This window comes from Harpia harpyja, chromosome 6 (genome assembly GCF_026419915.1).
Source record: "Harpia harpyja isolate bHarHar1 chromosome 6, bHarHar1 primary haplotype, whole genome shotgun sequence".
NCBI classification, from domain to species: Eukaryota; Metazoa; Chordata; class Aves; order Accipitriformes; family Accipitridae; genus Harpia; species Harpia harpyja.
In genome coordinates this window covers 29,504,811-29,517,039 of record NC_068945.1, presented here as the reverse complement: position 1 = coordinate 29,517,039, position 12,229 = coordinate 29,504,811, and the positions used below count along the sequence as shown (strand labels likewise).

The window sequence follows — 12,229 nt, the reverse complement described above, 5'->3', positions numbered from 1 at the left end:
TCTGTGCGCCAGTACCCACCCCTTAAGCTGTTTCTCAGGAGAGCTCTTGACTCACATTTTCCTCCAAGCTACAGTGAGTGACCCAACAATAACTAGACATTTTCCCTGGAACACTTCCTCGAGAACTGCCATTTATCTTCCCCTTCTACTTTCACGGGCTCTTACTGAAACAGCTGTGTTTAGCTAAAGGATATCCACACACACACAAAAGCCCTCAGTATAAAAGTATAGAGTACTGCTACAGGTATTGATGCAAATCATCAGTACATGTCAGCACAAATTCACAAGGGGCATCATCTGAGCTAAAGAATTCTACTTTCAAAGGAATCATCACCCATTTCTAGTAGCCGAGTACATGATCTGAGGAGCAATCCAGTTCCTGCTTACCTCCTACAAGAAAAAGGAATTCCCCAGGTGGTTTACAAACAAGCAATGTCAGAAAGGCTGAAACTGTGCTCCTCAGCAACAGCTGATACGTGCGGTTGGAAACATAAATGCAAGAAAGCGCCACTTCCACATTAGCTTTCCAACCTAAATAACAGGATGCCCCACATCTGAAGACCATATTCGTTAGACTCCATCCCACTGCTCTACAAAACCTGCCTGTCCGTGCATAGTGTTTGCATTCAGACACCTTGAGGGATGGTCTGTTCCTAGGATGAAACATCAAATTGAGACAGGACAGGCCACAGTGCAAGTTCTGAGGAGACTCCGAAGATTTGTCAGTGCTAGGCAAATGTGGGGCTCAAGGGACCATGGAGGGCTGGGGGAGATCAGCAACAGGTCTGGGCCATTTGATTGCTATGGAGCAATGGAAAGGATTGACTGCTTCACAGCAGCAGCGAAAAGCTCCTCTGGGGAACAACCCACACGAGAGCATCTAAACCAGCCAAGGATTTCTTCCTCATTCTAAGCCTTCCCTTGCACCTTGCAGTTTCTCTCAGCAACACCTTACCCAAACAATTAACCTGCAGCTCCTTTGTCTGCGCATGCCCCAAGGTATTCAAGAAGAGACCACACAGCCTTTCTTCGAAGTGTGCCGAGAGCCGTTCTGTGCCAACAGGAGAGGAGTACAGCTTGCCATACAAGTAGCAGACAGCAGCCTTTATACCTTCATTTGGGTATGCCAATCCCATCAGCAGATGATCCACTAAATTACCTCATGTGAGGAACAGAAACGGCAAACATTCACACCAATGAACTGACTTTTTAAACGCACCGACCTATTTCCCTTGAAAACTTGCAAAAGCCCACTGGACCGAACGGTGTATGCAGATTAATGAATGCCACAATTAGGTGATGTGTTCACCACCATCTGCCCCTCTGAGCAGAGGTACAGTAATAAATGGCTAGAGAAGCTCGCTGTTCACCATATGAAGATCCATCATCCCAGCTACTTCCACAAACAGCTAAGCTTGCTCACCAGACCTGCAGGGGCTGGACCAAGGAAAGAAAAACTGAATGTATGTTGCCTGTGAGGCAGACCCACAAACCCCAGTTCACAGAGGCGGGTTTTGCCAGGCTGGCTAAGAGCACAATGACAAGCCTGCCACGAAGGTACTGACCTGCAACCCCGGAGGCCTGAATGCCACTCCAACTTCTGCACAGGCTTCTTGTGTGACCTTCGTGAATTCACACAGGGGACAGGGGAGCGCATGCATGCCTACATGTACTAGGGCTGCGAATACTACCCTTCAGTGGGGCACAACACGTTACTCACTGTGCTCTACTACCAGTATATCAGCAAAGCCTGGGATGGCATCTGCCAGCTTGCCCAAGAGAGTGAATGTAGGCAGGCTGCCTCTCATGGTAGTTGCTTTGCACAGCTGTAGAGGAGACAGAGAAAGCAAATGTTTCACTGGTGAGGACACAGTCCAGAGGCAGAAATGCACCCAAACCAGCAAGCTCTCGGTGATGCATAACACTCCGGAATAGGATCTTTTCGTAAGCTGGGTCCTCTTCACCACTTAGGATAAACCACAGGAAAACCCTGAACACACTGCTAAGTCTCCAAAATGTCTTTTAATTAATCCAAGAAATCTCTTGCTTGTTGCTCCTTTTCCTCTCTCTCCCCTCCAGCTCTTACATGAGCAGATGAACCAGCTGAATTTCTCCCCACTTTTGCTGCTTCCCAATTTTTTGTACCCCATGGGATCGTCACAAACTTAGGAATGAAGAGAGCAAGAGCCCACGGCACAGGCTGGGAAAGCTCCTCCTATCACTGAAACAGTAAGGTAGGAAAAGAAGAATCTGAGGAAGCCACACAGCTTCGAAAGAGCACCACGAAGCCATATGGCTGCAAGGCACCATGGGAGCAAGAGGAAAACTCCAGGGTAGACACCAACACTGCCAAAATCACAGCTGGGGAGCTGGCACTAGGACACCCCGCTTGCAGCAGAGGCTGCATCCCAGCGCAGCAGCTGCAGTCTTGCAGGGCCTCTCGTTCCCAGCTCTTCAACCTCTGAAGGATTGAAAGGAAGGGCAGGGAATTCATCTTCACTGACCTCTTTCTGGCTTTCATCCAAAATGCAGCGTAAGTACTGTTCTGACTTCAGCTCCACTACAAGCCGCACCAGAACTAGGCAGAAGAAACAGGATCAGTAATTCACACCCAAGAGCACTCACAATCCATCATCCACGGGGCTTCAGCAGACCAGTGAGCAAAGAGCTTAGAAATTAAATGAGCACAGAGGTGCTGAGAGAGCAGGGTAGCATCGGCATTCCCAGTGCTATTACTTCTGATAGCCCAGCCCGAGCTCTCTGCAGCAACATTACAGCAGTCCTGTTCCAGCTGCACTACAAACCATGCATAGAAATGAACTGCAAGCGACAACCTGAGCATCAGGACACCAAGTAAAGGTAAGGAACCAGGAAGGGAAGGAAACAAAGCCCTGGCTTAAAAGCATAAAAATTTCTGGTAATTGAATAGAATTTCCTACAGTATGAAAATTGGCCTTTAAAAACACATCTTTCCAGAGAAGATATCAGAACTGAAACTGCTGAGTGTCCTTAGATGCAGACCGAGAGCTCCTCTTCCAGCTCCTGCTGTCCCTGAGGTAACATTGCCGTCTATCAGCCATTCCTCCCCCCTGCAGTTATCCCACACACCTTGCCAGAAAGCAAAGCCCCAGTCACCTTTGTGGTACCATTCACCTCCTCAGCCCTGAGGAAGGGCTGTTATTCTGGGTTCAATGCAACTTTAAGAACTCTGTCCGCCCTGTCCAAGTAAGAGGAATCAACAAGAAACCACGTTTACCAGGCACTGGCTGCACATCACCTGGGGTTTCCCTAACAAAATCACAAGGGAGTTGCCTGATGCTGGCAGGTTGCCTCTGCCTCCACACATACGCCAGTGGACCAGTTGCAGGAAGCAAAGTTCTTCTGGTACTTTTAGAACCTGGGCACCTGAATGTTCAGCAGATAAAGTTTTGACAATAGCCCCCTTACCGAGACACTGTGCAGAGCACTGTTCCATGGGATTTGCTAAGGCTGTCTTGGATGTATCTTCCTGTCATGGCACGACTCATTTGAAAAACACACTCTTTTGATTTGTATTCTAGGAAAGCATCATTAAAAAAAAAAATACCAGAGACTTATAGGTTCACTATCTCTTGGTATATCCAGGGCAATACTGGAGGTTTATCCAGGAGACCTACTTTAGCTGAAGAGCTACGCATCTCAGCAGAGGCGTATCTTGAGGCAGGCGATTTATAGATGGTTTAATGGCCCTTTCTTGCCCTGAACTCTCAGAATCTCTAAAAACTTTCAGGAGTTAGGTAACACTAAGTTAAAATTCCTCTGTTCGAGAGCATCCATCTCTCAACAGACTGGTAACATGTCAGAAAGAATTCTCACCTTTTCAAGACCATTTCAAGTAAGTGCCTGAAAACCAAAACGCCTCTGGAAGGAGCTGGTCAAACCTCCCTTCATCTTTCTTGGCTGGACAGGAGGAAATCGCTCCATTGCTAATACCACTAGACTCAGCAGAGATGCCCAAGTTTAACTGGCCTGCTGCTTTGTCAGGCCTGCAGGAGTTTCCTTCAGATTTCAAATGAAGGACTGCTCACAAAGAGAATCTGCAGCCTGTGCAGGTAAATCCCAAATACTCTCTGTCCTGAGGAGAAAGCAGTGGATCCCAAAGCTCACTGAAGCCTACGGGAAGATTGCCATTTGCTTTGAGACTTCGGTCAGGTCCCAAGATGAGGCATTGTTTACCACTGTTACCCATCTGACACTAAATTCATGGCACACACAGAACCTGTGAGAGAAATGCTAAATATTTAAATCTGCATGCACTGCCCTGCCCCCAAATATTGGAACAGTATGCTCGTCACCGTTGCATTGACAGAAAATAGATGCTCTTTCCAATTCGAGCTGTGTAGAAGCTGAGCATCTCGCTATAGTTATCGGACAAGACAGAGCCTCCCTTCACAAACTGTCAGTAATTGAGACGTGGCATCTGCCTCTCACCTTCTATGAATAAGTCCAGGGTACTGCTGTCCTCCACAGTATGCAACATCCCTAAAAGATAAACAACAATCAGTCATGGAACCCACTCCTGCTTGTGCTCATCAGTGCTGTAATGCCTTCTAAAAAGAGCTGCAAATTTTTTTCAGAACTGTTTTGTTTTCCCCACTTCACATGACACCAGTCTGACGTTGTCAGAGGAAGGTGGATGCTCTCAGGGAGAATCGCAAAAGGCACCTCCATAAGCAGGACGCAGGGACATGAAGGCATTCGGTTCTTTTGCAAATTTTTTAGGTACTTTACAGTTTAAGTCAATGGCTCCACCTATGTAAGTAAATATGGAACTGCTACTGTCGCCACATCTCGCTACCTGTATCCAACGTTATACATCTGAAACAACACTCCAGAATGACAGAAGTTAGAGCCCAGCTGTGAGTTGTCCCTTCTGTCTTCCATTCATACCCAATACCATGAACAGTCTTCTCCACAGTACTGAAAATCCCGAGACCAAATCTGAACACGAGGTTTAAAGCATCTGGAAACTATTCCAACATTAAATTGAACCTGAAGGCACCACTTCACAAGTCATTTGTACAACGAGAGCATAAGACTGGATATATTAAAATAGGCACTGTCTCACTCCACCACACCACGACAGATGAGAAACTCTACCTCCCAGCTCCTTCCGACTTCAGGTACCTACAGCATCAGGCGTCTGGTTCAGACCCCCACTTCTGCCACACCAAACCACTTGTTTCAATATATCCAATCCAATTACCTCCCCTCTGGAGACTCCATGACCTCTCAGAAATTTGACCAACTAAAGCAATGTTATGACATTGCAGGTGAAGAAATTACTTATTTCCTTCCTCATCTGCCCAATCTTCAGTAAATTCCTTACCCTTTGGAAAAGATTTGCATACAGCACTAGTGAACATTGCAACATAAGCTGCATGAAATTCTGGCTTACCTGAAATCCACCATCTCCTCATATGTAACACTCCACAGTACACCTCTGTTCTCTTAACCCTCTTTCTTCTGTCTGTACTTACCCTAATATTCTCCCTCTGAAAAATGAATGTATTTTCCTGAATTTACTATTAATTCTTCCTCCACAGAATTGCTCAAACCTTTGGGGGGGGTCCCTCTTACTCTCTTGCACCAGGCGGGCCCCAGTTCATCCAAGCTCTATCCAAAACGTACATGTCATTGCTTGTAGCCCCAAGCTTAGACTGGGATTCCAACTGCTCTAGGGGTTACACCAAGTACAGTAAAATCCCAAAGCTGTCCCCAAACCACCCAACTGTAAAGCTTATCAAAGAGAGGGAGAATTATTATTTAAAAGCAGACAAGAGCATTGAAATACAAGCACAGCTCCCCTGACTTCTGGGGTATTTCGTGTTAGGGTCATACAGCGTAGGACTGAGCTGGCCCTAAGGACCACTCCCTCCACATCTGTATAAGATCATGTGCGCAGACGGCACTCAATAAAAATTTGTGCAACAGAGAGAACTAAACCTGCACAAAGTTCCATTTCTAATAAAGCTGCTTCCAAAACATGCACAATGCAGTTTGTGCTGGGAAATCAACTGGGAAAACGCTGTTTGAATTATTCAGTGCGTCAAGGCAGGGAAAGGGGCTTGTAAGTCAGTTTCCCCCAAAGAACAAGAATTATCTGTGATGTGCAAATGAGATCATGGAATTAAAGGAATCCAGTATATTTGCTCTTTGAAGGCACTCACATTCATACCCTCCACCTTTCTCTTCCTGCCTTGCCGTTCCCTCATTTAGACCCTTATTTCTTCTCCATCAAGATTTTAGACGATGTTTCAGAGACCTTTCCGAGGGCAAACAGCAAACCAGTAAGAGATGCTCAAGATCACTAAGGCCGTTACTGGAAAGGCACTTTCTGGCGTCCTGCAGAACACTCTCCTGCTGTGAGGCTGACGCACCGCTAAGAAGCGGGTATTACAGCCCTGTGCCTACAAGGATTTCTACAAACGTAAAGCAACGGCGTGAAAAAAGCGCTATGTATTTTGCACCTTTGGTCTTAAATCCTGCAGCGCCTTCTCAAGGTCATGCTTCCATTTCTGTGTGAGTCTCCCCGTAAGGCCACAGCCCAGCCAGAGCAGAAAGCACTGAGGCCGGCAAGCAGAAGGGGGGGTGTTCAGGGGAGGGTCGTACGCCAGCTCTCCCTGTTCTCCAGAGAGGCTTTACAGATACGCCGAGATACTCTGGGAGATTGCAAGAGCTTTCAGAACGTGCCGGTCCCGCTCCTTGGGGGATAAGGAGATTAATTAACCGATTCCTAATCAAATGTCAGGCGGTTCTCCGCAGGGAGTGAAACCACACCTAGCGCAGAACGCTGCAAGTACGGCATTAGGCACCTCGGTGTTCTTTTGCTGGCTTTTTTTTTTTTTGGCTTCCCAGGCAGAGAAGCTTCACGGGTACACGTCTGCCGGGGAGAAGGACCCGTCCTTCCCCCCGCGGCCGCACCGGGCCGCGGCAGGGCTCTTACCGGAGAGAGCCGCCACCAAAGGCGCGCACAGCCTCTCCTCGGCCGCCAGCAGCTGCACGGCGGGCCCCGCCGGCCGGGCCAGGGCGTCGCGGAGCCGGGCGAGGACGTGCCTCCTGCGCACCAGCTGCGGGGCGGACAGAGGGACAAAGAACCCGTCAGCGCTCCGCGCCGGGATCGGGGCGGGGGTCTGGGGGGACCGCCGCGTGGCCCGGCGGCGGAGGCCGGCCCTCCCCGGCAGGCGCTGCCCACCGAGGCGCCGCCGTCGCCCAGGGTCTCCACAGCGCAGGCGAGGCAGAGCGGCGGGCGGAGCGGCAGGGCCCAGCGCGGCCCGTGCCCGCCGCCAGGCACCGCGCACCCTGCCGCCGCCGCCGCCATCGCCTGCCCCGTCCTGCGCATGCGCGGGGCCACCACCGCCTAGGGGGCGGGGCGGGGCGGGGCGGCGGCTCCTCGTGCTCCCTCCGTGCACACGTCACACTCTGCGCAGCAGCCCCGGGGAAGCGGCTTCGCGCCGATACTCCCCGCCGGGGCGGGCCCAGAGCCGGGCCCCGCCTCCCCGCCCCGCCCCCTGACTTCCGGCGGCGCGGCGCGCAGCAGCGCTCTCGCCTCCTCCCTCCCCTTGAAGGCGATCGGGCCGGGAGCGGCGACCGGGCCGGGCCAGGCCGCGGCCATGGTGAGCGGGGCCGGCCGCCGCCGCTTCCTCCTCCTCGGGGCGCGCCGGGGGGGCCCTGGGGCGGGGGGACGCTGCCCTGCCCTCCCCGGCCCAGGCTGCGGGGGAGCACGTGGAGGGCGGGCGCCGCGGCCGAGTCGCGGAGCTGGAGGGGGGGATGCCCGGGTTTGGGGGGGGTCCGGCGGTCCTGGGGGCACCTAACGGCGGGAGGACTCGGCGGCCCGGCCCTGCAGCGGGGAGCGGGAGCACGTGCTGGCAGCGCTGCCGTTCGGCCGGCGCCGGTCGTTAACGCCGGTCGTGACCTCGTCGGTGTTCCGCTACGCCGTTGCCGTTAACAGCCGAGAAGCCAGTCGTGATTCGCAGAAGAGGAGCTGGTGGGGATTGCCATACGGTTCCTGCCTGAGCGCGCAAACGCTTCCTTTGGCGGAGAGTCCCTGCAGCGAGCGCCCGGCCTGCTCGCTGCTGCTAGTTTGTAGGGCGTTAATTGGCCATCTGCGCGAGCAGAGGTGCTCTTGACTTCGAAGAACGCGAGAGAATCCCTCTTCAGAAATAATATGCAGCGGGATTTCTAGGAGACGTGCAGAGCAGACGAGAATAGCGATGTGACTGCAGTTGTCAGTACGTGTGGTGATGCCGGCGTGATGCTGCTCAGAACAAAGCCCGCTTTGCTCCTGTTGTAATGCTCTTTACTTTTTCCTCTCTCTAGAGCGAGGCAGAAGTGAATCCCAAAGCTTACCCCCTGGCTGATGCGCAGCTCACCAAAACGCTACTCGATCTCGTGCAGCAGTCCTGCAATTATAAGCAGCTACGCAAGGGAGCCAACGAAGGTGAGACCTGTGCGTTGCAAAGTGTCCTAGAAATCATAGTGAGGATTTTGTGAGAAGCTGTGGCTAGAGAGTGTCTCTTCTCTCTAGCTGTGGGCCGCTAACTTTATATAGATCTGGCTATTGCAAGTGTCTCCTTCCTCCTCCTTCTAGCCTTCTTAAGCAATATTCAGGGACAGAACTAAGCTGTAATCTATTCAACACGTATATGCAGTTCTGGTGGATGCCCAAGCTGCACTCCTGGTGCATGTCCTGTGATCACGTGCACTTTAGTGGTGTGGCACTGGGATTACTAGATGCCTAGCCAGTTCAGAATCATTAAAAGATTTGGGTCTGAGTGTACCTCTAGTGCAGCCCGCTCAGAGCGCGGCTCCCTCCACAGTTGGATCAGGTTGCTCGGGGCTTTGCCTAGTCAAGCTTTAAAAAAAAAAAAAAAAAAAAAATCCCTAAGGGTAGAAACTCCACAGTCTCCCAGGGTCCAGTTCCCATGGCTTAAACCCATCTCATAATGGGGAGGGTGGAATATAAAATACCAGCACGTCCCTAGAATCTCACTGAGGCAACAGTCACAGTCTGCAACCTGTCCTTCCTGTGCACTCACGAGGATGGTCTGGCTCCATCTTCTCTGCCATCCCCTTGAAGTAGTAGAAGGCAGCAGCCATACACCTCCCCTCCCACCTCAGCCCTCTCTTCTCCAGGCTAAACCAACCCACCTGCCCCAGCCTCCTCTCATCCGTGGTGCACCCCAGCCCCTGCCCAGCAGCAGCCCTGGGCTGGCCTCGCTCCCCGGGGAATCTCTCCGCTGTGCTCGAGGGCAGCGCTGGGCACAGTACCCCGGGTGCAGCCCTCTGAATAACACCCTCCCTGCCCCTATAGCTGCCATTTTCCTTTGGCCTCCCTTCACGCTACCACTACATCTCCTTCTTGCTCGTGCCAATTTCAGCATCTCCTAAAGGTGTTTTTCATTAGATGGGCTGTCCAGAAGGACCTAGACTTACTCTTCAGTTTCTCTTGCAGCCACCAAAACACTGAACCGAGGGATAGCGGAGTTCATTGTGATGGCGGCAGACGCGGAGCCCTTGGAGATCATCCTGCACCTCCCTCTTCTCTGTGAAGACAAGAACGTACCTTATGTGTTTGTGCGCTCCAAGCAAGCCCTAGGCCGGGCTTGTGGTGTTTCCCGGCCTGTCATCGCCTGCTCCATCACCATCAAGGAGGGGTCACAGCTAAAGCCTCAGATCCAGTCTGTCCAGCAAGCTATAGAAAGACTGTTGGTCTAAATGCCCGTGAGTTTAAGTCTATGTGGAATAGGAAAGCTGAAGTCAGGGGGAATTAATGTCCAGCTTCAGTTGAGATTATAGTTTTGATGTCAGTGTTCCATTTCAAAGCACCACGTTTTTGTTTAATAACAGCTTAATTCTTAGTGTTTCTGCCTCTCCTCCCCCCTCTTTTCTATTATTCCACTCAAACACATTCATTCTCATTGTATTACTTCTTGAAAAGTGATTGTACAATTGTATTTCCTGTTTGATGTTTAAAAGAGAGGAAAAAAAGAAAATCCCCCCCCTTATTTCCATGTTTGCCTGCTCAGGGCTTTTTTTTAACCCACCCAGGGGCTTCCTCTGTGTTGGAGTATTTTGGTGAAGCTTCAGCCTCTAACAGGCATAAGTAACTCTGTGTTCCTGAATGGTTTAGTCTACTGAGGATAAAGCATGTTGGTTCCCCGCACAGTGTGTGCATGCAGACTGCTGGAGTTGTTGCTTTAAGTGATGGAGCACCATAGACCATATATAGGGCAGACAGCGGCTACCATGTAGCAGCGGACAGAACCAAGATCAGTACTCATAGCACAACCTTTTTTCTTGAAACCAGACAAGGGACTTCTATAAGAGGTGTACAGGGAGCAGAAATCTTACGGCAGTGCACAAGGGGAAATCTCTTATCTCACTTATTTTTAAATACTGACTTTTTAAGAAAAATAAAATTGCTGACAAAGCTAAACATAATTGTCATTCCCTCGGGGAAAGCATTTGCAACTAACAGAAGTGTTCCTGCTTGTAAAGCTAGACTGCTCAGAGATTGCCTAAAGGCTATTGCAGTGCAGTAGTTCATACTCCTCAAGTTTTCTTTGTGTGGACTGTACCAATGAGCTTGGGCTACCTAGGGAATTTAAGTGCAAAACACATGGTAGAGAGCAGCCTGCTGTGGCTTACAAGTACCCTACATCTGGCTGATAACTATAAAAAGCATCTCATGCTTTTAGGGAAGCTACTGTACTGTAGTCACCTGACTGAAGAGGAGTGCTTTAAGTCATGGCCAAGACAAGAGACCAAGTACTTTTTCAGGTAAATCAACCTGTGTCTCAAGAATGCTAGATAATCATGTGCTCTGGAAAAGCATGAAACACCACCAGCATTCTGAATTAGTGGTGGGTTTATGGAGCTAGCTTTAGTTAAATGCATATTGTATAATAAATCCAGTTACTGCTCTGAGCAGAATCTAAACCTTTGTGTTGGAATGGGTCGTATCAAACCTGTCTTCTACTGCAGGATGCCAAAGCAAAGCTAGTGTGGAAAGACCCAACAGGTACAATAGCAGAAGGGAAAATAAGTTCTCCTGTAATGTTTCCACGGAGGCACTAACTTCATACCTTTAGTAAGTACATCCCCAAGCAGATGAAATCAGCTCATGAAAGACTGAAGACAAATCGTGTCTGTTTTTGTAAATGGCTGATAACAGTAATATCCTTGCTGAGGTGAGCTTAATACAAAGATTTTGTAGAGTCCTTTCACTTCTATGAGGTTTAGAAAGGCTGCTGTTCCCTTCTGCTGATGCTGCCTGTTGAGGTACTTGTGTTTAAAACCACAGTTTTGCAAAGGATTCGTGCTATTGTACCATGCCAAGACAGCTGATGTAAGACAAAGCACATAAGGAGCAGAAATAAAGGATTCTTGAGCAAGCAAAACCGTCTAATTTTCTGCTCTGAAGCCCTCCATCACCATCCCTTTTAAACTTCCACTTAATGCAATAGCCTGCTATTAAAAAAAAGCCAAAAGGAAGATCTAATAACCTAGAACAAACATGCCACGATCATCCAAAGCCTGGAACATATTGTGCCTGGGGGTTAGCAAGCCAAGAGAGAAGTTAACAAGGGCATTTGGGGAATGGAAAATTCACAGAATGAAGGACAGGATCGTATCACTATTTTATTGCGTTCAGTTTGAATCTTGCTAAGAGAAGTGTTTGCAGTAACTTCTTTGCTGAAGGGCAAAATAAATTGATCGCGTAGACAAATATTCATTAAAAGTCACTATAATGCAGGCTGATTGAAAGTATCCTAGACTATGTAGCTTCAATACTGCAGAGCTCAACATGGGCTAGCTGCTCTTTCGAGAGGAGCTGTGGAGGTGGAAGCAAGCAGCCTGCTGGCACAGCTAGGGTGGTCACAACTGGCTCCGATGTACGTGCCGCATGACAGCACTGCCACAACCTTAATGTATGACTTAATTCTCCAACAAGTTGCCTAATAGTTTGCGTGCCAAACACAGGAATCCCTGAATACTAAAAACACCACACAGACCAAAATGGACACCTCATCTATCCTATGTTTGCCTCCTGTAGAAAGTTACAGTTCAGCTAAACAATTAGTAGTTTCCTAGAGCAAGGGCAATGACTATTTATTAGTTTTAGTCATCCTGCACTGCAAGATGCCAGGGGTGGAAATTTAAGAACCAAAACACAGCCCGAGATGCA

The 12,229-nt window shown here is 49.6% G+C and overlaps 2 protein-coding genes across 2 annotated transcripts in view; one reads left to right on the top strand and one right to left on the bottom strand.

Annotated features, from left to right (window-relative positions):
- LOC128142976 (meiosis inhibitor protein 1-like) overlaps nucleotides 1-7,344 on the bottom strand; it is a 37,983-nt gene extending 30,639 nt beyond the window's left edge. Inside the window, exons 1-5 of the mRNA XM_052789761.1 lie at nucleotides 6,986-7,344; nucleotides 4,471-4,521; nucleotides 2,505-2,578; nucleotides 1,721-1,826; nucleotides 956-1,159 (exon numbers count right to left, since the gene is read on the bottom strand). Of these exons, the coding sequence (XP_052645721.1) occupies nucleotides 956-1,159; nucleotides 1,721-1,826; nucleotides 2,505-2,578; nucleotides 4,471-4,519 (433 nt within the window). The 5' untranslated portion in view covers nucleotides 4,520-4,521; nucleotides 6,986-7,344. The remainder of the gene's footprint in view (nucleotides 1-955; nucleotides 1,160-1,720; nucleotides 1,827-2,504; nucleotides 2,579-4,470; nucleotides 4,522-6,985) is intronic.
- Nucleotides 7,345-7,483: 139 nt separating this feature from the next.
- SNU13 (small nuclear ribonucleoprotein 13) lies at nucleotides 7,484-11,441 on the top strand. Its single transcript, XM_052789709.1, has 3 exons — nucleotides 7,484-7,655; nucleotides 8,359-8,479; nucleotides 9,494-11,441. Exons 1-3 carry the CDS (start codon nucleotides 7,653-7,655, stop codon nucleotides 9,754-9,756), a joined length of 387 nt encoding a protein of 128 aa, XP_052645669.1. The 5' UTR covers nucleotides 7,484-7,652; the 3' UTR covers nucleotides 9,757-11,441.
- The last annotated feature ends 788 nt before the right edge of the window (nucleotides 11,442-12,229 follow it).